This window comes from Drosophila subobscura, chromosome E (assembly GCF_008121235.1).
Source record: "Drosophila subobscura isolate 14011-0131.10 chromosome E, UCBerk_Dsub_1.0, whole genome shotgun sequence".
Lineage (NCBI taxonomy): Eukaryota > Metazoa > Arthropoda > Insecta > Diptera > Drosophilidae > Drosophila > Drosophila subobscura.
This window is the reverse complement of record NC_048531.1, coordinates 1,875,122-1,902,401: the sequence shown is the minus strand read 5'-3', so window position 1 is coordinate 1,902,401 and position 27,280 is coordinate 1,875,122. Positions and strand designations below refer to the sequence as shown.

Sequence of the window (27,280 nt, the reverse complement as noted above, 5' to 3'; positions counted from 1 at the left end):
GGCGGCGCTAGTCGACACGCCATAATTGGTCCCCATTGTTGGCCTAACATATACACTCTCCCTCTCGTCCTCATATCCACAGAAACTCTAACAGTTGAATGAGAAAAGGGCGCTGCTTATTTGTGCAACTTTATTTGGAACGGCGCGCCAATTATTTTTCGACATTTTCCTTAAGCCTGGCAGTTTACTCTCTGTCAACATTTCATTCAGCATCGTCCTCGTCGCCGTTCATTTTGCCAACAAAAATTTTGCACTTGTGCACACACACACATACATACATACTTAAACACAACCACCTCCACACTCTTGAATGTTGGCCAAAATCAAATGCATTGAACGCTGGCGCTCTAGCCAAGAAGCAAACTTTTGTGGCCACCAAAGTTTTCGGCAAATCAAATGAACCCCGAGTAAATTTGCCATGCACAAGTGGCAGGTCGGGCCGGGTCTGAGGCAGGTCAGGCTAAAATGGAAAACATTGAACTGAAAAAGTAACTGAGAAATTTCCACAAGAAATTATAGTGTACACACACCAACAGGGAGCCGGATCCAACGAATCCTTCTTTCTTTTTCTTGCAGCCAAACGGGCGAAATTGGCTGTTGACAGCCCCGAGTCGAGTGTGTCGAAATACTTCGACGTTTGAGAGATTGAAAAGTTATTTTCGATTTGCCGTTTTGATTATAAAGTTTCTCACGAAACCATCCCAACAACTCAGGCCTTTCCACAGTGCTACCTAATTTCAACGCCCTCCTTCCAGTGCCTGCCGAGTGCTAAGGTCGAGCAGATAGACATATTTAGGCAAACATGCACAGTTGCACATGGGTATACATACGAGCGCACCCACGGCCGCAGCCCACACGGTGACAGCTGCTAAGCCAAGCTTTTTGGCCGCCTGTTTGCTTAAAAGCTCAGTCCCGTGACATCAATTTATGGTAAAGTTGTAAAAATTGTAAATAATCGAATTTTCCAATGCATTAACTTTAATGGCATTACAAGACCCCTGCCTCTTTTTCCCGCCTCTGCCGCACAGCTGATGCTGCAACATACGCGCAAACATTATTTCATAAATATTATCCGGTTTCCTAAAAACTTTTTGCCTTAACAGCCTCGACTTATACCTTTTTTGCATTCCCCCAATAGGAAAGCAGTACTAAAATACTCAAACTTCTTATCAACAGGAACTGATTGGCATCTCATTAGTCAAACTAAATCATAAAGCAATGGGACTGAACTTAAATGTTCGACACATAAAGTGGATATATGTATGTACATATGTACATATAGTACATACATAAAAAACAGTCGCAGCAATGTATTTGTTGGTAATCCATTCTTAATCAGTAGATTAAGGTGCAAGCTATAGAGCAAAAATTTAAGTTTCTACTCAGTAAATTTAGAATGGAAAACTGATGCGTCTACCAATTAAGGACGCATTTTTCATTAGATCCGCTTAGTTGGGTAGGCATGCGCTGCAGTATTTGCTTCCCACGTTCCGCATTATCATTCATTAGGAAGTAAAGGTAATGGCAAAGCCAACGGAAAGCCACATCAATCACAGTTGAAAGGACGAATGTGCACACAATAAATTTGAAAATAACTTGCAATAACTGTAATCAACACACTCGCGGGATAGCAACGTAAAAGAAAGGACGGGGAGAGGAGTGTAGGGGAGCAACAGCGAAACAGAACGCAAAACAATCATTCAAATTGCACATACGCTCCGCGGTCACAGGTGCAATCCGACAAGCATTTGCAGGCTACCAGGCATTAACCTGTCATGTTTCCCGCTGATGCTAGAAATTATTGTGCATTTGTGTAGATCCGTGCCGCACGGGCGTAGTACTAGTCGTTGTAATTGATTGGAAAGCACTGGTACTTTGTTCCGCTCGGTTCGGTTCGGTTTGGTTCGATTCGTTGCAGCAAAGCTCAGCGCTCGCATACAAAATCTGCCCTTGGCCTGCCTTATACCCTCGCCCCATGTATCTAAGCCCCTATCTGTATCTGTCTCCGACTTCTGCTACTGTTGCTGCTCCTGCCCGGTGCCCCCTCCAGAGCAATTGTTTAAAAGCTTTTACAATATTGCTGGCTACAATGTGGCAAAAGTTTTTCCAGCTGAAAAATGCGCGTATCTCGTGTTTAGCACTTCATATTTATTACCTGTCGAGTGCACTCAAATCACTTGCCGTTGTTGTTAGGTCATTGGAAACGGCACGGCCTTTGGCTGAGGTTGGGGCTCTGCGTTCTGGGCGCCAGCGGTAGGGCAGCAGTTGGTCAGCAAAACTTTAGCCCTTCAGTGTTTTGATAAGCATAATTGATGATGCAACCGTGCAGAGCATTGAGAGGGAGAGAAAAACGCAGAACACAGAAGCACAAGCACAACATCAAGAGCTGGAGCAGAGTCAGAGGTGGAGGCAGGGAAACGCCATAAAATAAAGCCACAAGCCATTTACGTTGCTGCCCATACCCAGTAGCAGAAGAAATATTTTTTCACATATTTTATAGCACATTTGTGTATTGAGTGCAAGTGCTGAAAAAAGTTATCATCAATGGCTGCCGGGCGCGCTGCTAGGAGTGCATCATCACGTCCACACACACACACAGAAATACACGCACGCACACTTGCCCTTGCCTCCCTTCACTGCCACTTGGGCGGACTTGCCCACTTGCCCACTTAGACGAAGGTCGAGCAAAAAGTGCAAGTATAAATTTAATTTTATGTTCTTGGCATAATTAAAAAAGTTACCCGCATACACTCGTCGTATGCAAACGGCTCTGAGTGGTATAATGTAAAAGCACTTTATTATTTTAGAGCACAGAAACAGAACGGCAACAGAACGGAGTGAGCGAGATGGCAGTATAATTTGTTTGCTTAAAAAGCTACAAATTTAATATGAATAATTATTTGTGAGGAAGAGATTAACAAGTTGATGATGGAGGTAAGCAGATATGTACGGGTATAAAAGAGTTATAGTGTAGAGAATAAGGATAGACACCCGATCCACATAAACGTTGTCTACTCTGGGGCTCTCTGAGCTTATTCCGACCTAGCAAGGCCACAATCAACTGCCTCATCATACATTCATGAACAGAACTAAAAGATCCAAAGCCATATTAACTGACACCCATTACTCATTAAAGCTTAGCCCTATATACAGATATTCACAGATGCGAGTACGAGTATATGCAGTTTTTTTAGGTAAGTCGGAATCATTAATTTTAATGAACAGGATATTGACTGCACAGGGATCAGGGTATACTCGTATATACTCAGCTGAAAGCCATACGTGTGGTGTGTCCCAGCGGAAGCGTACACAGACACACGCCAGAAATTGTGGCACGGACATGAATACGCATATCGGTACTTCGGCGGCAATGGCAACTAATGAGCGTCTCCTGGGTGCGGGTGCGACTCCGACATTTGCAGATTGCATGTCGCCAAGCGGAACATAATTGACACGCCAGCCATCAATGTCAGATAGGAGGCATGGGCATTGGCATGGCATTTTGTATGACCTTGGCTTGGAATTTCAATAAGAACCACGGGGTTGCATACTCACTTTATCAGCTCCGCACCTTGCTCGTATGTAAGCTATATGTACATAAGCTTCCGCCAGCGGCAGGCTGACCAATTTGGAGTCGTTGAACTGTCTTTCCACCAAGAGAGGGGGGTTTCTCTTAGGTCATTACATAAGCCCGGACTGCCAGTTGGATTTTCTTTAGTACCTACCCCCGTGGCCATCACCCGTCCCGCACGTGCTTGTTATGCAAACAAGCTGCCATTATTCAGTCGCTTGGCAGGAAGCCTTCGACATTCTGTACTTATAATTTGTTGCAAGGCAAATAAACAATGGCTAGAAGTGGTAGGGCGGCAGATGGGGGCAGGGGGTGGTGGATCAGACCTTTTTGAGCTGCATTCAAGTCGAATCCGAGAGAGGCCGGAGGGAGTCTTGTATTTTGTGATGGCATCATGCATGTTTTCCATAACCCTATCCCATATTTTGCGACATGCAAGGGGTCTGGTTATGGTGCTCGTGCTCTTAAGAAATCAAATATGTAAGAGCAGCACACACACAAATTCCAATACACACGTGCATATGTACTGATATACACTCATGCAATGGCGTTTTGAATTTCCGCTTCCGGCTATTTTAATATTATAAGCGAAGGCATTTTGTGCCATGCTCAGCAAAAGAACCTAAAGCAAAAGAAGGACCTGGAGCTGGAGCACCAGCTGACGGACATTACACCATGGGGAATTTGACCACTTTTTGTGGCAAAAACTAATAACTTCCAAACGAAACAATATTTTTATACCCGGTGCTCGAAGAAAAACGAGAAGGGACGTGTGAGACGCTTCTTACGCGTCACAACTTTTATACCCGGCACTCAGTACTACATCTGCACCTTACCGGTTATTTGTCAAATTTACATTTTTTCTTCATCTAACTTCTACATCAACAACACTACTCACGCCAACACGCTCCTTTAGCTCGCCACCCTCCCCTAGAGACACACATTGCAGAGTCAGGGCAGAGACGCGGCAGAGGCAGAGACGTGTCAGAGGCGGAGGCCTCTGCCACTGCGCGAAGCAGATTGTGAATAAGAGAATGTGCAAAAAACAAAAATAAGCTGCGGGACGGGTTTTTAGTTTTCTTTTATCTTCAAACTTGTAGGTTTGGGAGGTTTTTGCCCTTTTGCGGGGGCGGAAGGGGGTGGGGCTAATTTTTTAAATACACTCTAGCTCTTATAGTCTCTGAGAACTAGCCGACAAACAAGACGGACAGACGGACAGACAGACATGGCTCAATCGACTCGGCTATTGATGCTGATCAAGAATATATGTATATACTTTATGGGGTCGGAAACGTTTCCTTCTGTGCGTTACATACAACCGTTATTCGCACAAATACAATATACCCTATTTACTCTTCGAGTACCGGGTATAATAAAGGGCTTGCCAGGATTTTTAAATATTCAAAACTAAAAGATAATCGGATTTTTACTTTGAGTTCTCAGTGTATTTTAGAGATAGTACAGAGCACACATATAAAAATTTACATATTTATATCTTTATTATAATTTTACGATTCTACACGAATTTAGCCAATCTGCACATATTCTTTCGGTTTGTTTCAAGTTTCCCATGAAATTAATCAAGTTGATCGAAAAACGGTTCAGAAAATCTCTTAGTCTTATCTTAGAAGATCCTTTATCGTTCTCAAAACTAGGGACAGGTATTACTGCTTAAATGCAAAGCAAATTGACATTCTCTTTTGCAATTTTCTTTTTCGCTGAGTTCAACAATGCAAACAACTCTAAATTTCCAAACCTTAGGTTTCACCTTAAAAAGTTGAATTGCAGAGAAATTGCACATTGGTATGCAAAGCATATAGCAAGAATTGAACGCTCTACATTATTCATAAAGTCGTCTGCCGCCTCGAGATGTCACTCTGTTCTTAACCCTTTTCAAAGAAACATTTTCGTAACAAATTTATGCTTCTTAATCGACTGGAGATTACGCAAAATATATAAAAGAATCTAATCCAAGTTTAAACAGACATAATTAAAATCTCTGTGATGAGGCTGCGTAGTAAAGTTGCTAACTTAACATTGGTAGGCTCTGCAAAATTTTGGACACATAAATTAGAAGATCAATGTTTTCGAGTACATCGCAGTTAGAAATACAATATATTTCAGGACCTTTTCATAAATGGGTTTTGACAAAAAAAATGGTCAAGTCGCCCATAGTGCTTCCATGCATGAACATTTGTGTATGTGTGCCTGTGTATGTGAGAGAGAGAGAGAGAGAGAGAGTATAAAACAAATGCTTATGCAAGCAAAGCGACAAAGAATTATGAAAAAATATTACTACTCAAGCATTTTTCCTTCGTTTTTACATTTAAATTAATAGCCCTGCGGACGTTTGTGTTTCATTTTCAGAACCGCATAAAATATTGCCCTACGCTAAGATCTCCATCCCCATCCTCGCCATTGTCATCATCATCATCATCGTACTGTCCATACTACTGCCATTAATAGTGCAGTCTTACATGCGCCTCCTGGGCTTCACGTCGCTTCACTTTGCTCAACTTCGGCTTCGCTTTAATTGCCGAAGCGAACTCTGCTTTTATGTTTGACGGAAAAATCCACTTTGCTGTGATATCCGGGACAAAGCTTTGTAAAATGAAACAGCCCGCCAGGTCGAGAGGGCCCTGCCGCAGCACTTAAAAATGCGCCAGCAAGGCCAAGTAGTTTAAATTCATTGCAAACTCGCCTTCACAGGAGCTGGAGCTGGAGCTGGCGCTGCACTCACTTCGGCAAAGATTTATGGCGAGCCCTTAGCCGACTCATTCCAACTGCATTTACTCGTATGTGGCACGTTGCTGAGGTGTTAAATTTGCCATTTGCATAATTGATAAAGTCGGGGGCAGATGAGGGGACAGTCTCAGATAGAGTCCGACACCAACACCGACCTAGACAGAGGTGGAGACGTAGACGCGGACGGACACGGAGTTCAAGTCGCTGGCAAAGTGCTTAGCATGCTGATTTTCTGAATTTCTGACCTATGTAGGATGTCCGCATGTCATTCTCATGGCTCTGGCCCCGGCTTGGCAGCTCCCTTGGCTCCGTTTTCTTTGCCGCATAATTCAGATTTGAACCATTATGGGCCACAAACTTCCGCTCGACCTGTGTGAAGCGTCTCTGGCGGTGTGCTGGTGTGCGCCATTCCTGTTGGCTGAGAGCCACTCCACTCCACTCCCACTTTCCATTCGCTTTGGCATGCGGTGAGTGCATAAATTTTTAGCACAACTTTCTCACGTAGAAACTGCAGCAGTCCGAGTCCTGGAAATTGAGCTGCCTTCCTCCACTTTTGATTTAGTGTCGACTTGGAGCGGGTATTGCACTGTGCATCTGAGCCTGTGTTTGTGCTTGGGAGAAAACTTTTATTAGTTTGTGCATTGTTCGGCACTGCCAAAGAAGAACGAAGACTCAACTGCAGGCAAGTCGACTGTCGCATCCAAACTTCTGTTGGAAAGATTCAACTTTGCTTTTCAGTTCCCTTAACCTTACCCTTACCGTTACATTACCCAGATGGTTTTGTCAAAACAGATCGGAGCTGAGCAACTCAGGTGTGGCCTTCAATCGCTCTCAATTATACTTAGATCGCAACACTGGGGCAACTCCCTTAGCCTTTGGCATGCCTCGGCAGCTGTAAACTAGTACAATTGAGAAATAAAATACCGATGTATTGCACGAAAATTTCTTAACAGGGACTCATTAAAGAGACTTATTAGAGAGACTCAAACTAACTGGCGATAAAATGCAGTGTGAGAGAGTGCGGAAGAGACCATAAAACAGAGTCAACTTAATATAAGAATGTCCAGTGAGTTAGGTAAGGAGCGAAGCCATCCCACAGGAGTCGTCAACACAATTCATCATCTTGAGAGCCGCGAAGTTTATTTATGAGCCCTGCTTCGGGTAAACTGTTTATGTATGCTCCAAAGGAAGCGAAGCGAGGATAGAGAGCACGCGCCTAGGGCCAATATTGACTGGGCACAAACTTAACCAAGTTGGACTAGGCAAAATATATTTTAAAGGCAGCCAAGAGGGCGCTCTAGTCATCTATTCTACCTTAAATTATTCATTCGCTGTATAATATGTCACTTTCCTTGGAAATCTTTCAATGGTGGTGAAGTGACAGTCGTCAGTGCGTGCCTGCGCCTAATAAACTGAACGCAAAGCTCAGGGCCTCCGCCTCCGCCACCGCCGCCGAATCCGCATCCATCATTCGCAGGAGTGAGAAATTACGCTGACTGCCCAAATGTATGCAATAAACATTTTTCAGCTCACGCGCGCGCTCACACACACACAGGGAGTGCTCATCATGGCCAAGCCTCGCGACGTCTATGGGCAGTGTGAAAAATGGCAGCCAGCTGGCGGTAAACGCATAGCGAGGGGAGGGTCAAGGGCCGAGCGCAGACACCGGGGAACAGGCGCTAGTTATTAATCTGCAGTTGGATTCGGAAGCGCCAAATGAGCCGCACTCGTCGGCATTTAGATGTTCGCTTTGGGTGCAAATAGAGCCCGAGATGGATGGGTCATCCAACAGAACGTTGTAGCGACTGGCAAACTCATTGCACCAGCACCAGCATCAGCAGGAGTATCAGCAGCAAGTCCACATCTCCTTCCCGGGCGGGAAGGCTGCAGTGTCGAGCACAATTCCATGCTTAATCGCCTCTGGCGCTGTGAAATTTAATTTGCCACTGATTGATTGCGAGCGATTTGGTGTAATGTCCCCAACGGACATTGGTGGAAGTCTGGGTTTGAGTATGGCCCCCTTCTTCGGCTCAAACTGTTGGCCATTGTTATGGGGCGGGCCTCTTGTGAGCGCCATTTGACTTTTGACTGCTCGCTCGGTCGTCTCCCGCTGTTCGTTCGACTGATTGAATGCTTTTTTGGGGTCCGAAAGCGGAAAAAATGTATTTGCTTGTTCTGCTCATTGAATATTCGGAAAATCGAAGGGAGAGGGTTGAGGGTGGAGGAAGAGCAACCCAATCGGTTGGAATTTTCTTCTTTCCCCTTTGAAATTTTTGCAAAATTTCCTGCACACACACACACACACACACACACGCATACTCACGCAAACATGTATGCCTTAATAAAATAAAATTCCAGACGGCGCTTTTGTCTTCCTCTTGGCAGTCTCTTGGCCCGGTTCCCTCTCTGCGTTAATTTATTGTCCTGCATTGAGCATCTATAAGCATTTATATCTTTAAGTTTGCCAAGTTCTTGTCGATTCATTGAATGGCCCTTTATTGAGTTATTCCTCGGCTCCTTGGAAAGTTATCTAGGTTTTTGCAGCTTGTCCTTGTCCCTCTGGATTTATTTTTTTTTTCATTTGTCTAGAATATTTTTTATTGTACCCCAAGCTAAGAAATTAGCTTGCACATTTCTTGGCAGTTTATACACCGAGACAAAGGACCAAGAAGAGAACGCTGAAACTTGCCTGACATTACCATTCTTGGCAGATCTCTTCCCTGCCAGGATTCTTGGCCATTATTAGAAAATGCTTGGCAAGGCCAAATTGGAATAATTGAGATGTTGCCAAGGCGCCACCAGCATAGCCTGAACAGTGCCAAAACTTCTTTTCATTTCAAAGTTTGCAAGAATATTAATTCCTTCCTGAGCGTATCGGGGGACAAATCTAAATTAAAAGACATATACAACTCAAATCAAATGTCTGTCAACTTCTGTCCATCCCATGTCCGGTTTTATGCTCTTTATTGGCTTACAAATAATCGAATATTCATGTGGTCTGCTCGTGCTCCCTCTGCTGTCGCCACCGTATCCAGCTTAAGACCTGTGTCCAGCCACTCCCAGGAGCTTAATTCGGCTCTCCATCAGATATTATTAATATATCCTTTATTACTTTCTGCCTTCCACTGAGACTGAGAGCAGGCACCACTTCTCTTTTGAGCAACAGCAAACAGCAACTACAGATGGAAACCGAATGTCGTCCTTTGGTAGCTGCAACATGGATTGTGTTTTCAGTAAATATTTAAATGACATAACTGGCTGGCAGTGTGCGTATGTCTTCATAACCATCATACATATCATGCTCAAAGGGCTCGAGTAGTACTATGCTAACGTAATGCTTTTCATAAACATGAAACACATCCCCGTAGCTCAGCTCCACATTCAAATAAAGTTTTACTAGATTTTGTGAGCGAAAGCAGTGAAGCCATGTTGGCCATCACAGACACAGCCGAAAATGCGACTATCGATGCCAGTTGAATGCAAATGCTAGCAACTGGCAAAACGGGTTTATGAAACAAAAGATATTCTCCAGCAAGTTGGGGAAATTGTATGCTCTTGGGAGAATTTTTTTTTCTACTATAATCTGAGCACAAACAAAAATTCAACTGCAATGTTCAAAAGCAGTGCCGTAAACTGTGCGAGAAATGCTCGCTTTGAGCATCACTCTGTCTCCTGAGGATGTGTGCACCGAATACAAGAGACCCGCACATACGAGTACATTCATACAAACATACATATCAAAGTATCTAAGAACACATACACTCCCACAGAGTGGCAGTCAATCGAGAGTGAAGAAAAAAAACGTAGAAAAGTTGACGATGCCGCATCGCCGAGGCATGAAAATAGTTCGATTGTGGCAGGGAAAAATGCTGCTGGTGTGAATGGAGAAAAAAGAAGGCAGTTGCCTTCTTGCTTGTAAGCTAACTTAGATATTTGACAAATCGGGACGAACATGCTCCTAATTGACAGGCACACTGACGCATTGCGTATACCAAGTGTATGGCAAGTTTACCTTCCCTTTACACCCATTAGAAAGCGTATTTGCTTGCGGTCCATATAACGAAATAAAAAGGCAGCACGAATGAATGACCCAAAGCCCCGGTGCATTGAAGTGCTAGTAGTTAACATCAATCTGGACAAACAAATGCGCCCCTGCCTGCACACATCTTCCATTGAGAGCCATCTACCATATGCAAATGGCAGGCGTGTGGGCTGTATAGGTGCTGGATGCTGAAGTGGAAGGGTATGGTATGAGTGCTGAGGTCAGCCAATCAAGTCTCTGTTTGAACGAGAAAAGGTGAATTTTAAAGTTTCAGAAGCAGCCAGAGCAGCAGCAGCAGCAGCAGCTTTGTGGTTAGTTCTGTAACAAGCAGCTGGGTTCTTTGGTAAAAAATTAGGCAGCCTTCAGAGCCACCTTTTCAATGAAAGGTGGAGAAAGGAGCGAGAGAGCGAGGGAAGGGCTACGATGCAAAATGCAATAAACACAAATTTCAGCCCCGTCTGCCATTAAACGAAGCATGCATTTCTCCGCAACGACAACAGTCGGCAGTCGGCAACAGCCAGGGCATGCTCCAAGGGCCAAGAACAGCGGGGCAGGGCATCAGAGTGCCGGGGTTTTGTTGTCCATTTGCGTCAACAGTTTCATTCGAGCACCACACACACACACACACACACACACACGGGCACAGGCACATGCACAGAAGCAGAACAAACAGAGATGGAGCAAGAGGGGAGAGTGCTTGCTATTTGCCAAGCAGTTTCAGATAGATACATAGATAAAATTGAACTGGGATTTGGGGATTGCACAAAAGTAACTGAGCAAATTTCCGCAGCTAGTTGAGCTTTTGTGCGCTGCTGCTGCTGCTACTGCTGCTGGGCTGCTTTCCAACTTCTGCTGGAAACCAAGCAAATTGAATGCTGATGCACAGCATCAGAATCAACAGCAGCGGTGGAGGCCACTAAAAGTTGGCCAAACTGTAGAGATGTGTGCGCTTGTTAAGTGGCCAAAGTGCGTTCAATTTAAAGTGCGCCCATAAACCAGCTCGGGTCCATGTTCAGCAATTAAAGACAGCTCCGACCGAGGCTTCGGGGATGCTGGGGCCCCTGCTGCCCCTGCTGCTCCTGCTAGCGGACAGCAATTTACAAACAACAGGAAATTGCATCTAGCACTCGACGCTAATTCACACCGGAAGAGCAGCGACACACATCGCGTCCCTCGCAACGCAGGACGTCTTATGGCGCTGCCTGCGACTGTTACTGGGACTCCGAATCGACCCAAGAACCGTCCATGAACTCTCAGAGGGGCCACATACAATGTGCAGCTCCTTTTATTAATAATGCATCCGTGCTGTTGGCTGCTGTTCTGGTCTCCTCGCAGCTCGCGAGCGCTTTCCTTTCCTCTCTTTTCCCGTCATTTCCTATTTGCAGGCAGTCATTTGTAGCAGCAACAACAATAGCAGTAGCTGCAGCAGTAGTATCAGCTTAAATCCTCATTAGTGCTGATTTAAGGTTTTAAATTACACTCTGGTCCCAGAGGACTGTTTCCTTTGAAGCTCTACTATGTTTATCAGCTGGCAATTGAGGACATTGTGAAATAAAAGCCATTCGTATTGGAACAAAATTATTCTTTCGTTCAGATGTAACAGGAAAAGTGCTGTCTCAAACAACCTGTCTACCCCAAACAACAGGGGCATCGCCAAGGACACTTTCCCCCGAAAATCCCAGCCCATACCCCTATATTGATCAGAGGCGAGGGGAGAATGAAACCCCACTGCAGAGCAATAATTTATTGCGGCTCCTGCATTTGACAGTTATGGGCTGGGCAGGTAGCTGCCGAACGCCCACAAGGTGTCAGAAAATATGTGGGCGTGGCCGATGGCAGCGACTAAAAAGCAACGGAGATTTGATTTCGACAGAACCACGAATTCAAGTTCTTTCTTTTCGAAATGAGACATGAGAAATGAGAAATGAGGGATGTCAAGTTCTTCTTACAAACTCAACAAACTTTTTGCTTTGAGAGAACTATGAAACTCTTTGAAACTTTTGGATGCAGTCCATCTCTCGAGTGTGAATTTCCATTGGCAAGCATGTTATTTGAATTATATTCATTAAGCATTCCACTGAATGCCATTTAGCATTAAAGAAAAGAATATAGGATACGGTATTCTCGGATAACCAATCAGAATATTCAGATGCTCAGTGGCTCTTAAGTATGGCCTATGATTAGCATACACTACACTTGGTGAGCAGATAGTCTGCTCAGCAGATAACTAATTTAAAGTACAATTCTAGTTGGTTAAATAAGCCGAGAATCGCATAGTTTGGAACTGAACGATGCCATTCATTCGAGCCATGTCTGTATATTTCGTTGCTTATTTTCACTTGTGAACAAAACCAATCCAAATTCGGGCCTGCATTTCACACTCGGAAATTAAGCACAGACCACAACTAATCCTATTTTAGTTTTATTGTTCGCCCTGGAATATTTTCCCATTTCCGATGCGATTTAATATCATGTCAAACATAAGCTTTCCTTTCTTTCTTTGCTTTCTGTGTTTTTTGTTTGTTTTTATTGTTTGCCACACACACGCTCACTCGCTCGCTCTCAAACTATGACAAATTGTTTATTTTGGCGTTTAAGTTCTCCTTTTTTTTTAATACTTTGCATTTCACTTTTATTTCGGTTTCGGGTTTGCCAATCGATGGCATTAGTGAAAAATCAATTGAGCGATGGCAGCAATCAAAACCGTAAGCCACGAAACCAAAACCGCACATCAGTTGTGCTCCTTGTTTGTTGTTGTGTTCGCTTCACTGTGACTGCCCCAGTGTGTGAGTCTGTGTGTGTGTGTGCTTGAGTGGGTGCACGCGCTAGGGTGAGTGGCTGTTTATGGGTGTGTGGGTGAACCATGTGCGTGTCTGTTTGCTTTGCAACTTAAATCGCCTTTGACAGGCTTTTGAAATATACGATTTTTATTAAATTTAACACTTTTGTAAATTTATTTTAGGAGAAAGGAAAGTGGAATACGAGTACGCCTAGTGAGAGGGTGTTGCCTACCAGTTCTCTGCGTCTCTTCCACTATTTTTTATCTGACGGAAAGTGGCTTGGTAAAAGCTTGTTTCCAGTTTTATACTATTTGAAAAATGTGCAGCTTTAAGAATTTATTTTTAAATATCCAAAGCAACATCCAACATGACACCCAGTGTCTTGGCAACTATTTTGTTTTCTTTTATATGAATGGTTGGCGCATGTCTGACATACTCGTATTCTCATCGGGCTGCAATGAAAAGCGAAATTAATTACGCACTTTCTGTTTTACTCCGCACTCTGGAGTCCAATCCCTTCTTCACTTTGTCGTCTATTTTCTGTTTTGAATATTTCTCTCATGCACTTGGCCCCCTGTCTCGGTGGAGAGACATGCGAGAGGGCCATTTGCATTCAGTTTTTCACTTTTTTATTGTCTGGTCGCGTTTAAGTTTCCGTTTCGGTTCGGCTTCACTTTGAGTTTGAGTTTCGTTTTCTGTCACTGGATTGTGTCTTTTCTTGTGCTAAATTACGTGCAACTATTTTGTATGTCCCTTAGCTGCTGCTTCTGTTTCAAAAGCTGTTGTTTCTGGAAATACTGACTTCTTATCGCTGCAAAAATAAATTTATCACGTTAATTTGAATGGGTTCCAAACGAAAAATTAAAAAGTGAAAAATGCTGTGAGGCAATAAAGTGCGAAAAGTAAACAGTTCTTCGTAATCTCACTTTAATATGACCCAGAACCACAATAGTTCAAAGAACCCTAACTGTGAGAGGAATCGCTATGGACTTCCCCTGGCTTTTATTTTTCCCTTGAAATTCCATTGGTCTAAAAAGCCTGCCATGCAGGTTTTTGCTTTTATTTAATTCTAAACCTGAACAGCACTTTGCATTTTGAAAAACTTGTCGGAAAAGCCACTAAACCCTGGCCACGACACTCCCATGTTTCACGCGTAGTTCACATTAATTTCACTTTCTTTCGCACACGCACACACACGCACACATACAGAGAAGAGAATCGACTTTAATGATACATTGTAGTGTGGGGGGCGGGGGAACAAGTTTGATATCAACATAATTAGTCACGTAGCTGTTATGCTTGTTTTAATGTGACTGCGAGCGAACGCGTTCATAATGCTCCATTATGAATGAGTGTGTGGTGTGGCATGGGGCAGGGCGTGGGGCAGGGGTCACAGCTGCAAATGCTATAAAATAAACAAATTATAAACGAGGAAGAAGCTCCAAAGATTTCGCTGTAGCTGTGGCCTGCCAATAACTTGTAATTAACGTTATTGCCACACGGCGGCCATTAGGGGCACTGCAGATGGAGTCTTGCGGTAAGAACAGTTGCCCAAAGGTTACATTTGCTCCCATCACGATTCACACCCTCTAAAACGGTCCGACGAATTTCCGTCGCTCTTGTGGCTTCATTTAAATTTATTTTATCATCATAATTACGCGCATCCAGAACAATGAGCGCGCCGTTGATGTGGGAACTGTTTTGGGTTGGGTTCAGCTGCACAGTCGCTAAGTAGTCGAGGAAAAGATTTCTTAGATTGTATCCAACAGATACGCGGCCTGCGCAGCAGCAGTAGCTGGAAGATTTATGCACTCACCGATGCCGCGGCAGAACTTTCACGAAAGTTCACAGACCACAGACCACCGCTGCCAGCAAATACTCGCTTCGCTTTGCTTTGCCTCGACTCAACTCAAACGTGAGCGTGCTACGTGAGACGCATGCGTCCGTGGCTCCGCCTGTGGGTCTGGCTGCGACACTACAACTGACTCAGACGTTGTGTCGAGTTCGGTTCGAAAGTAAAATTAGCAACGGCGTGAAAATTATTCAGCTCTCGGGGCGTATAGAATATCGGGATGGAGCTGGAGCTGGAGCTGGAGACTGGCACTTTGCCGGCTTTTGCATGCGGCAAGTTGAAACGGGCTTGAGAAAAACGACAGGCACGTAATCTGTGTCGCTGGGGTAGAGGTACAGTCTGGAAGTTGGAGATGTTGGAGGTGTTCAGGAACTGTGCTCTGACCTTGCGCTAGAAAATTCATTTGAGGGAAACTCTCTGAAAAGCGAACGGAGGCTGAGCTGGGGGCTGGGACCAAGCCACACTGCAGCCTGCCGCTGACGAACGCTTTTGTGGCTATGGTTTTCGAATGGGCGAAAGCTGAATGCCGTTTTGGTTATTTTCACCCACGACTACGATGGCAGACGACGCTCGTCAAATGTAGTTTAAGCAATGAAAGTGCTCAGTTGGCTGGCCATTTATCAAAAGGCTGCAATTGAAATGCTGGGCGCACATTTGGCTTAGAAATCTGCTCACCGCTCAACAGAAATAAAATATGTGTGTATGTGCATATGTACTCGTGCCACCAGCAACTTACTTGGCCAATCGAGCAGGGAAGGTGGCAGGGCCGCCCTGTGCAGAAGGGAATACTAAAATCTCCCATAAAAACTAAATCGCAAGAGTCAATTTCCACACAGTGAAAGAGAAATGGCAAGCTAGAGAGGTGGAGAGATGGAGAGAGATAGCCAAACATTTGGGCACTAAAGTAGTGAAATAATTTTCGTTAATCGAAAGTTGCGACGCACGTTTAAGTTGAGTCTGCTGTGGCAGGGCAAAACGACTCAAAGAAAAAAGCAAAACAACACGCTGTGCTCATAAAAAGACAATAACGAGAAGGGACGTGTGAGACGCTTCTTACGCGTCACAACTTTTATACCCGGCACTCAGTACTACATCTGCAACTTAGCGGTGTTTTGTCAAATTTTACATTTTTTCTTCATCTTCCATCTACATCAACAACACTACTCACGCCAACACGCTCCTTTAGCTCGCCACCCTCCCCTATAGACACACACTGCAGACTCACGGCAGAGGCAGAGCCAGCGGCAGAGGCAGAGACAGCGGCAGAGCCAGCGGCAGAGGCAGAGCCAGCGGCAGACGGCCAGTGTTTTGCTATAAGCTGCGGGACAGGGTGGGTTTGGCCACTGAAAATTAATTTCTTCATTGTGGCTATAATAATGATCCAATCGGATCCCATTTTGGTGATCTGATAGATATGGTCATTCCCTACGGAATGGCGTTTTTAGTTTTCTGTTATCTTCAAAATTGTAGATTTGGGAGGTTTTCGCCCTTTGCGGGCGCGGAAGGGGGCGGGGCTCATTTTTGAAATACACTGGTTTCAGTGTGAGCATACAGCAGTCTGGTGCCAAAATTTGGTGGCTCTAGCTCTTATAGTCTCTGAGAACTAGCCGACAAACAAGACGGACAGACGGACGGACGGACAGACGGACAGACGGACAGACGGACAGACAGACAGACAGACATAGACTCGGCTATTGATGCTGATCAAGAATATATATACTTTATGGGGTCGGAAACGTTTCCTTCTGTGCGTTACATACAACCGTTATCCGCACAAATACAATATACCCTATTTACTCTTCGAGTACCGGGTATAAAAAAGTGACATTTTGGCCAAAAGCTATTGGCATAAACGGAAGCAGGGAAAAAGGCAACAGGCTACGGGGCTACAGGGCAGGAGGAGCAAATCAAATCACAGCCAAAGTGGAAAACAACAATGCCGTAGCAGCATTATTGACAATTTACGTGGACTTGACTCTGACACTCGTACAAACAGGCCCTCGGACATACGAACATTTGTGTTGGCTGTTGTGTTTTTTTTTAGCGTCCGAATGGCCGTCCTTTCGTACCGCCGTTCAAACGGCTCTTGGCTGTTGCTTTCCGCTGTTTACTGTTGCCTGTTGGCTGTTGATTGTTGGTGCCTTGGTGTCTCTTCCCACACGCAACGTGCAAATAAATTGGAGAGCCCGTGAAGATGCTCGTGTGAGTGTGCTTTTTTGACCAAGAAAAGTGCTTTATAAGTGCCACTCCATCAAATCAAAATCAGCCGATTCAACAAAACGAAAGTAGTTTGTTCTATGCCTAACGCTATTAAACTTGATGGCGGAATGAAAACATAATTACATGGCCCGCAAGCAGCTGGGCAACGGGTAGCGGCCTAACATTTCCATTATGCGAAATTGAAAAAAATAAGCACGGAACAGAGCCGACAAAGACACGAGAAAAAACTGTCCAGAACATGATGTGTCGTTAACCAGCTGGACCCTGTGGCTATGGCTTGATTATAGTGAGCTCCATGAAGACATGAAGCTCATCCAAAGAAAATGTATTTAGCAGTAGCAACATTCGCAAGCAAACGGTAGCCATTCCGAGACAGTGACAAGAACAGCAAGAAAACAGACCAGTCGTCTGTTCCCCACTTCCTCTTCCATTTCTGTTTTCCCAGTGCCATTCCCTTCGCCATTTGTATTTAATTTACCACAGGGCTACCATTACTATATCGGGAAATGTTGGATATATGTTTTAAACCTTTTTATCTTACGTAGAAATCGTTAAAGATCACCATCACAATATGTTTTTCTTAAAAGCATACAAAATATATCTTTTGTGCAGGGTATCACATTGAACAGATAGCTAAAGTCACACTGCTACTTGCTTAATTTTCGTCTTTCCTCGGTCGAGTGTGATTTTTTATTAATTTTGTGTGTGTTTCTGGGTCAATTCCACAGACGGAAGCCGTTTGACTAGAATCAACTTTTTCCACTTTTGCGCGCGGCTTTGTGTGAGGAGACGGAGACCAGTCCCGCCCCTCCCCTCTGACTGGCAAAAAGACAGAGGGATATTATTTTGTGGGCCTTTGTTAGCTGCCTTTCTTAACACTTTATTTATTATGTTTTTCATGGACTTTCTTTGTCAAACTATGTATTTTTTTATCTTTACGGCTTTATTGTCTCTTGGATGGAACTTGCAAAAAAGAGAGAATCGCCATGAAAAGGCAAACCTATAGAATTTTGAGTTATAAGGCTTTTGCTATAATTAACTTCGTACGCTTTGACTGGGAATTTTATATTGAATTCGAATTACAAAAAGATCGAGGGAAAAGCAAATATCTTATAGTTTACTGAATAGGTGTCCGACATGCCAAGGCGAGCGACTTCTGCGACTTCAAAAGAAAATGAACGGGGAGAACCAGGCAACGGTGGCGCCAGGCTATGAAAATTTGTGAAAAATGACTTAAAGCCAAAAGCCAGGCAATTCATTTTTTCCTCTCTTCCTCTTCGATGTTTTAACTTTCAGCTTCCTACAGCAGAATGAGCAAACACACAAATATACAACAGAAAGAAACGAAGAAAAACAACACATTGACAAAATAATTAAATAATAGCCCCAGAGCGCAGCGCAGTCAAGCAGTGCAGTCGCCTCGCAGTCTCCTTTTCAGTCGCTTTTGCTGTCGCATTTGTCAAAAAAAGAACTAGTAGGAATCATATTCGACTCTGATAAAGAAGCAACAGAGGCAGCGAGCTGTCCAACACAACTGTCCAACTGGCTCTTCAGAGAGCCAGCCGAACCCGAGATGGAAATGAGCCAGGGAGAACATAAATAAATAAGATTAAATGCAGCATGCCCACTTAAGAGATGAGCATGCAATTTTAAATAAGAATTAAAAGCACAAAACTGTCGAGTAGCGCAGACACAGCCAAAGAGGCATGGAACAAGGCTTAACAGTTTTCCGTTTCAAGTATTCCATTTGTCCGCTGAACGGAACATTCTGGTGCCCCCCCACTCCAGAGACAATGGTCCGAAGGCCTGCCTGCTGCAAGAGTATCATCGTCAGCAACAACGGCAGCCATGCAGCCATGAAGCCATGCAGCCATGGAAACCTCTAAACGAATCTTCAATTACAAAATTGATTACCATTGAAAATTGAAAATTAAGTACAGTTTTGAGTTTTCAGCAGGCTCGTAATTACAGTTGATTTCGATTGAGAGGCGGCCAAAGCCAAAGTGCACTGTCATTAGACAGGGGACGGCTCGGTTCGGATCGAATCGCCTCGGCAATTGTTCTACCGTGTTTACCTTTAGAATGATAAAGTGAAATAGTCAAAGTCCACTGCTGACAGCATGTCCGCTCGTTCAGTAATTCTCTGCGGCCTCTAGAGAACCAATCAAGCCAAACGTCAGATTAATTTCATTTAACGTTCAAGTAGCATTATACAAGACTCTACTCCCTGCCCACAACATTGACAACAAAGACCAACAACGACTTTAACGACAAGGGACAGTGGACAGGGGACGGTAGGCCCACTGGGCAAGCAGTGCGGAGAGAGGAGTGCCTAAAGGACCCAACTCCCTATTCGCAGGGGCAGATTCGTTTTGCATTATTTTGCCTGTCTGTTGGCTCTGCTCCATTCTGTTCAGTTTGAATTCTGTTGACAAACTGGGAATGGAAATGGAAATGTTCGAGAATTGAATTTGGTTTATCATCAATTTTATTGTCACTAGGCATTTACGAGCGATTATTTTAGTTGTTTGCTTTTATCGTCCAGTTCTGGACTAGAATACAATGCCGCTAGCATCGACCCGATGGGGCTCGTAGCATTTAATTTATAGTTGAGGCAAACGCCAAATTTTGATTTATTGGTCCAAAGGTTATTGACCACCATCACTACCACTATGCTGGGCATATTATTCTGTTATACCTCCACCTCTTCCAGCTGGCTGTGGCTGTTGTTTAATCACTACAATTATGGTCTGGCTCTGTCCCAATTCATTTATGCGCCAATACATGACGGCGATAAATCATCACCGGAATTCAAATGAAATCCCTCAAAGACTTTCCTATTCTGAAAGCTAAAAGGAACCAAGTCCAGGCTCTGGACTATATTCTATAGAATAGACTATATATAGGCAACTATCCTATACTATAATTAATTTTTCCCTCTTTTTAGAAACATCCCAATTACGCGTGTATTTTAATTGATCGATTTGTGCTGCCATTTTACTTCATTGTATGCATACAAGTTTGCAATTATTTGAATTTTCCACCCCCCAGCAACCTAAAAAATGTTTCCAATACACGAAACCCGCCTGCAATTGTTGCACAGTTCTCTCATTTGTCTGTGCCCCCTCCTGTTCTTGCAGCATTCTGTTCTGCTGCATTCAAGAGGATTGCGGTTAAACATGCAGCAACAGCAACAGCAACAACAACACCAACAAAAAGTGGCAAGCAAACAAACAGCCAGAACGTAGACAGAAGTGGGATATTCATAGGGGAATATTTAAGGCCCATAGCCCAAACACGCAACGGGCCATTCTGAGACCGAAACGGTAAAATGCGTGCTCGGATGAGGCCCGGCCCAGCTCCCAGCTCCCAGAATCTGAATCTCCGACCTCTTGGCCATCCTACCCCTGTGCCCGCTCCCACAAATCGACTCCGAGGCAATGCCAGAGGCTGAGGCGGAGCGAGGCTCGATGAGTCTAGGTGGGTCTTGGTGAGGCTCAGGTGGAGCGGGCCTGTTGGAAACTTTTGCTTATTTAACTGTTATTTCTTTATGCAGACCACAGAGTCAGCAACGGGAGCTGGAACAGCTTTTCATTTTTAACTGCTAGACGTGTCTCAGTAGTTTACTGTAACAACGATGAGCGCATGTGCAGCAGAGGCAGAGGCAGGGGCAGACTCAGAAACAGAAGCAGAGGCGACAGTAGAATCGGCGGCAGCAACACTTGCCCCGGGGCCAGAGATTGTTAGCCCGATTATCAGTCAGCCAAGCAATCGACTCGACTCCATTCACAGTCTCACTGTCAGCATCTCCATTTGTCCATAGATGCAGAGCTCACTGTGCCGAGCACATGTGCGAGCATCTGTGTATCTGTGCTCTCGAGTGTCTGCGCGTCGCGTCGCTATGGGGATTGAAGTTGTATTGGAGTGTAGCTGCGTCGGAGGCACAAGTGCATTTCACTTCTGCTTCAGCGCGTATTCTTGCAGGAAATTAATTCCATTGAACGATGCCCCGCCTGGCGGTGTGGAGGCATGGATGCCTGTTGCTGCCTGCTTAAGGAGCATTTATCGTAAGCGGATTTATGTGAGAGGTTCAGCTGAGCATCTCATTAGCATGTGGGTGTCGACTGACTGTGAAGACGCTGAGGGTGCCTATGTCGATGATGATCAAGCTGATTTCCAGCTTACTCAGAAGTTTACCGTTCCCATGCCCGTGCCCGTGGCCCCAACCCTTGCATGATGATGATGTTGATGCATCGTCACAGTTGCCTTATACATACAAATTTACATATGTATGTGCATAACGGTGCAGTCAAAGGCGCGTAATTGATTTGTCATTCGGGGGTCACTCGAAACGCAACCAAATTGGAGAACCAACCCAATGGGCAAACAAAACCGTGCAACCCAAATCGATAATGCATTTTAAATGAACAGGCAGACAGACAGCCAGGCATTTGGTCGAAAATCCAATTGGCGGTGCAGGCAACGGGGTCAGAATGCAGTAGTCTCGTCAATGTGTTATTATTGACAAATGAAAATGTCAGAATGAAAAATTAACTGCAAATCAACGGCTAAAACAGCAGCAGGAGAAGCAACACCAACAAATGACAATTGAAAATGTCAAAATTCACTAGCCCAACAAACGTGTAGAAGAGGTAAGAGGCCATGCCATCATGGGAGACTGCGCCTGCGACTGGCCAAATGGACGTAATGGAGCCGAAGCCATCCCAGCACCAACCAACCAACTAACCAACCAACCAACCAAAAGTTGCATGTTACAAAAGGCGCGCTAGTAAAACGGTCAGCCGAATTGAATCGCCAGCAGCAGCGCCAGAAAGGAGCTCTAGCAACAGCAGCAGCAACTACAACAACCACACCAACAACAACATTGGTGGCATGCCTATGCCTGTCATCGATGGCCAGCGAATGCCGACACTCAAACAGCGCGACATTTGAATGCGAGTGCCACCGTGTTGGTGTTACTCGTGTTGTTGCTGCTGCTGTTTCTGTTGCAATGACCACTTGATAAATGATAAATTAATCTGGTATTGCCAAATGGCATAGTTGCGCCCATAGAAGCCCCTAAGAGAATACCAACCAGTGCACTGGTTTGTAAGCTGGTGAATATGTCAATGGGAATCTTCGCCAAGTACCAGTAGACTGTAATCAATGAAATAGTTTTCACCAGAACACAGCCTCGATTTTTCTCGATTGCAACTTCAATCAAATGATAAATGATCAATTCATCGGGGCTGTTATCAAAAGACACATCTCTTCCCATTATACACAACAATTCACTAGTTGATATATCAATGTGATATTCCACAATTTGTAATCTCATACTTCTAATCAATGGAAAAGGTTCCTTCAACTGCAATTCTGTTGCCCCAAAGAGCATTCAAGTTTCGTTTTATCACACTCAAATAATATTAATATTTTCGTGTTTTGGCACTTGAATCGCCGACAGCCGGCGGAGGAAATCGCTTCGAAGCATCGAGTGTCGCAATTTTCAGCATGCATGCCTCGTCTGTGGGTCACAAGGACGTCGCGTCGTCTGTCTCAAACAGACAAAAATTGTACAATCTAAAATTGGTCGCAAACTTGGAAACGCCTGCGAGTGACTATTTTTTCTTTTCTCCGTTTCTCTACACTGGTACGGTACTCCGGTCACCGCTGCAATTAGTGAACTTGCAAATTTAATTTTATTTGCATTAGGTGGGCTCTGACATGGTGGCCGCTACATGCTGGATAACTCATTTTAATTAGTCGATGAGTGTGTTTAAAGAGGAAATTGAAAGTATCAGAAAGTGCTTGGCCACGGGGCCAAGTATATTCCGATTCACCAAATTTCACCAGAGACCAGAGAGGAAAATGGTATTAGGAAAAGGAGGATAAATTATATTTAAGCCAGGAGGGAGGCTAAATAAAAACGTTGATACACAAATATTTGCACAACACTTGATTCTAAGTTAATAGAGGTAAAAGCTGCAGCAACACTCTCCATTTGGTTAGATGAGCACACACCGATACACACTCCACTTCACTCTACTCCATACATACGCCAGCAGTCGTAGCGACAAAGACAGACACACACACACACACAATCTGACCATATCCAGATGCACATCCAGAGACCTGCTAAATGTTGCTTATTTTCACAGAGAAAACAAAATCAACAGAAATGCTAAATTGTTTAATTGAATTTACCGCAGATGCGCTTAAGTTGCTAGTAATTTAGCAAAGCCATCTATTCCTATTCCCCATCCACACACATACTTACAACATGTGTATCTGTAACTTTGTGGCGTCTGTATCTGCATCTGTGTCTAAAGCTGTAGCTGATGCTGAAGCTGAAGCTGAAACTCTATTTGCAGCGTTACTTGTAGTTGCCGAGACGTGCCAGACTCTCCAGCACATGGGCTTGATTGTCGTCGCAATACAAATAGAGCAGCAACAATGCCACAGCAGCAGCAGCAACGAGGATAACCATGGCACAGTTGCGGTGCAATGAAATGTATCTATAAGTTGCACATCTGTATCCCAATGTGTTAGCGTTAGTTTGTATGTTCATATGTATGTGTATTGTAGTGTGTGGCTTCTTCCTGTAACTATGCATTAAATTGAAAACGGCAAAGAAAGTGCTCCACAGACGCCAGTTGCGTTGCCGTTGCTTGGCTCGAAGTTGTTACTTGGTTCTAGATTTCTCCCAGGCCCAATTATGTTGCCGCTGCTGTTCGACGAATATTGTGTGTTGTGTGCATCTCAATGTGCTTTCCTTTCTCAATTGGACAGTTTTGCTATGCGGACTGTCTATCTGTCCAGCTGTCCCACAGTCTTTCTGTCTTTCTGTCTCTCTGTCTCTCTCGATGCATTGCTCAATGGCCGACCGATAATGCTGTTGATATTTAAGATGCCTGTGAGGGTACAACCTCATAAGCTGGATGTCAGAGTTCGTCGCGATTTGCATGCCTGCAAGAGGTTGCACAAGCCACTTGGCTTTTGTAATGTTAATTAATTTGTGCTTAGATTTTGGGGCCCAGAGCGCGCTTCTATTCTACGGCTATCATTAGTTAACAGTTAGCTGTCGAAGGCTACGACCATTGAATGACCAGCGAATGTTGGGCAAGTTGACACCTGAACCGACTTCTGTTTCACTTTTTACCGCTTTGAGTTGGTTCGTTTTCGGTCTGGTTCGACGGTGGGCTTACAGATCTTGTTCGAACTGCAACATCTGCCTCATCTGCCGCATCTGCGGCATCGTGGCTGGCACCTCGCTCTTTTCTAAGAGCAGAGCCAGCACGAGCGCGCGCGCTTGCGCAGCCGGCAAACTCTCTTACGAGCCAGCGCGCGATCGCTCGGTCTCTCTTTCTCTCTGTCCACACTTTGCAAGCTGCTCTGCGTCTTGACCATTTATGTGCTTTGAGAGTGTGTTTGTCCGTGTTTGCGTTAGCTCTTTGGTTGGAAGCCTCTACTTTTCTTTCGTGGCCAACTTCTTGGACTTTCTTGGCAACATGTTTAAAAGTCTTTTGGAAGCGCCAACTCAACGTTCAGTTCCCTGTGAGCGCTTATAGCGTTTGGTGCGTTTTAACGGAAGAATCAGTGCCTAACGAACCGATCCATTAACCAACCCATTCACCACGAACCCAAAAGCGAACAAAAAACCACAGCCAAGCTGAAACAAACTAAAGGATATAATCCATGCGCATGCGATGCGATTATACATAAAGCTCGTCTACAGACATCAAAAGTTGTGCGTGCAATGAGCCGTGATTCGAATGTGGCACGATTTTAATTAAATCGCCAGTTATTAAAAGAGTTGAAACAAAAACAGTTGAATTGAATTGCATCGAACGTGAAACCCACAACAGAGACACGAACAAACAAACAGCGCGTTGCACGTTGCACGGTGCACGGTCCAAACTTGCATCCACGGCGACATCGACATCGACATCCATATTCATATTCAGCGCGCGCGAAATTCTTTCTGTTGTTCCCGTTGCAGCAGGACTGTCCTTGTCGTATTGTTTATGGATTTGTCTGCTTTTCCCATTCATGAATTCCTTCTCCTCTAACACGTAGCAGCGACATCAACAGGTAAGCCTTGCATTCCGCCAGGATTAACTTTGCTTAAAATGTTGTTGGAACAACTAAAGCGACATCAGTCAGTGTTGGGTGTTGGGTGTTGGGTGCTGGGGCAAACCAAAGCTCCTGGCCCGCAATCACAGCCATTGCAACGCCAGGGCCAAGCTCTGGCCTGTATCCGTATCCGCATTCACTGCCACCTCCACGTCCACATCCACATCCGCAGCCAAGTGTCGACAAAGCGGATTACCATACAAATATTTACAAGCTTTAAACTGTTTCCCTCTATGTGTGGATGGGTGCGCTACGATGTCCTTTCATACATAGTGCATAATGGCATTGGCCACCTTAATTGGATGATTTTATCTGATCTGGTATCTGTTGAGACGCTGCTGCTGGTGCCACAGCGACCACACATAAGTGAAAGAATGAAATGAAAACTTGTATTTAATTAAGGAAAAGGAGTGGAAAAGAAATGAGGCAGCGGCTGTGGCAGTCTCCAAGCCAGAACCAAGCCAAAACCAAAACCAACCCAAAGTAAGACAAAGCGGGGAGCAACAAGACCACGGGGCAGGCGCGTAAAAAGTCAACGGCAGCAGCAGCAGCAACAACAAGTGCAGCAAAAACAAGTACCACACACAGATACACACACACAATATACACAAACACACATTCAGAGAGGGAGAGGGAGAGGGAGAGAGACAGATACCACACACGTGTAACTGGAAACAAGTTGAAATGCCTCGACTACATTTGGTCAAGTTTACATGAAGCAATGGACAGGCCACAGGCCCGAGGCCGAGAACTGTTCTCCGACTCTTGTCCAGAGGCAAGTTGATGTCGAAACGGGCGTTACCCGGTACAGAGCGAACAGCGGCAATGTGATTTTAATGAACTACTAAAAACTAAACCCCAAACAAACATAAACCGACTTGACTCCCTTCTAGATTGCATTATGACCCCCTTCCCCTTCCCCTTGAAACGACAAAGAACAACAGCAACAGCAACAACGGTGGAAAGCTTGGCAAACAATGCGGCAATCTGTTTTATATTTATGCAAGCATCCTGCCACCATTCCCAATCCCAATCCCACTGCCAGCTGTCCGTCGGTGGACATTATACTCAGCTCTGTCCATGGCCAGTGCCAGAGCCAGAGCCTGGTAAGAGACTTAAGCCGACAGCCGCCAGTGCACAAAATGCAGAACACTTTGAGTTACTTTCTAAATAGCATTTTACTCAGTCGCAGTGGCAGTGGCAGTGGCAGTCCCAGTGCCTGCCCCAGCCACTAGCTGGCTGAGATTAGTGCAGTTACTACAGTTGCATCCACATCCACATCCACAGTTGCCGTTGTTCTTATTGCGGTTGCTGTTACTGTTGCGGTTAAATAAATAAAGCAGCGTGACTCCAATGGCTCAGTCCCAGCTTTGGTCTCGCAGTCACTCGCAGCCTCAGTCTCTCATCCATTTGCGTTCACTTTGGTACTTCTTTGCAAACAAGAGATTCCACGGCAGCAACAATCAGCTGCTGCGGAGCTGAGATGATTTAGAAATTATAGATGCGTTCACTCTGCGTTCCAGCCCACTTCCTTTTGGCCTGGCCCAATTAGTCGCGGTCTCGCCTCCCCTTTCATGAACTACTGCTGCAGGCCGAACCGAACCCAACCCAACCCAAATGAGCTCTCAACTGTTCGAGGACTGAGAAGCTGAGAGGCCTCAGCATGGCGTTCCGTCTCATCTGACACTTTGGCAATCATAACTTAGCCAAGATCAGGCATGGTCCTCCTTCCTTGGCTTGCTCTCTGTCCCTACTTCCTGGCCTAGTGCCAGTATGAGCCAAGACTTGGCTGAGCTCTTGCATAAGCAGCTGATAAACTTGCACAGAGTCAGCTTATGGCGAATGAGCACGCCAGCACCATTAAAAACTGCTGCATTTTAATTAATCAAGTTAACAAACGGAGGCAGTGCAGCAGCAGCAACATCAGCAGCAGCATC

General features: G+C 44.8%; 2 protein-coding genes across 2 annotated transcripts in view; one reads left to right on the top strand and one right to left on the bottom strand.

The window, feature by feature from the left end:
- Positions 1 to 12,920: 12,920 nt before the first annotated feature.
- LOC117892525 lies at positions 12,921 to 13,090 on the bottom strand. The gene is given in 2 exon segments (XM_034798815.1): positions 12,921 to 12,968; positions 12,971 to 13,090. Coding segments are annotated over 2 exon segments (168 nt in total).
- An 11,972-nt stretch (positions 13,091 to 25,062) lies between these two features.
- Positions 25,063 to 27,280, top strand: part of LOC117890967 (mucin-17) — a 32,067-nt gene continuing 29,849 nt past the window's right edge. Inside the window, exon 1 of the mRNA XM_034796106.1 lies at positions 25,063 to 25,301. The gene's annotated coding sequence lies outside the window, so the exon portion shown is untranslated. The remainder of the gene's footprint in view (positions 25,302 to 27,280) is intronic.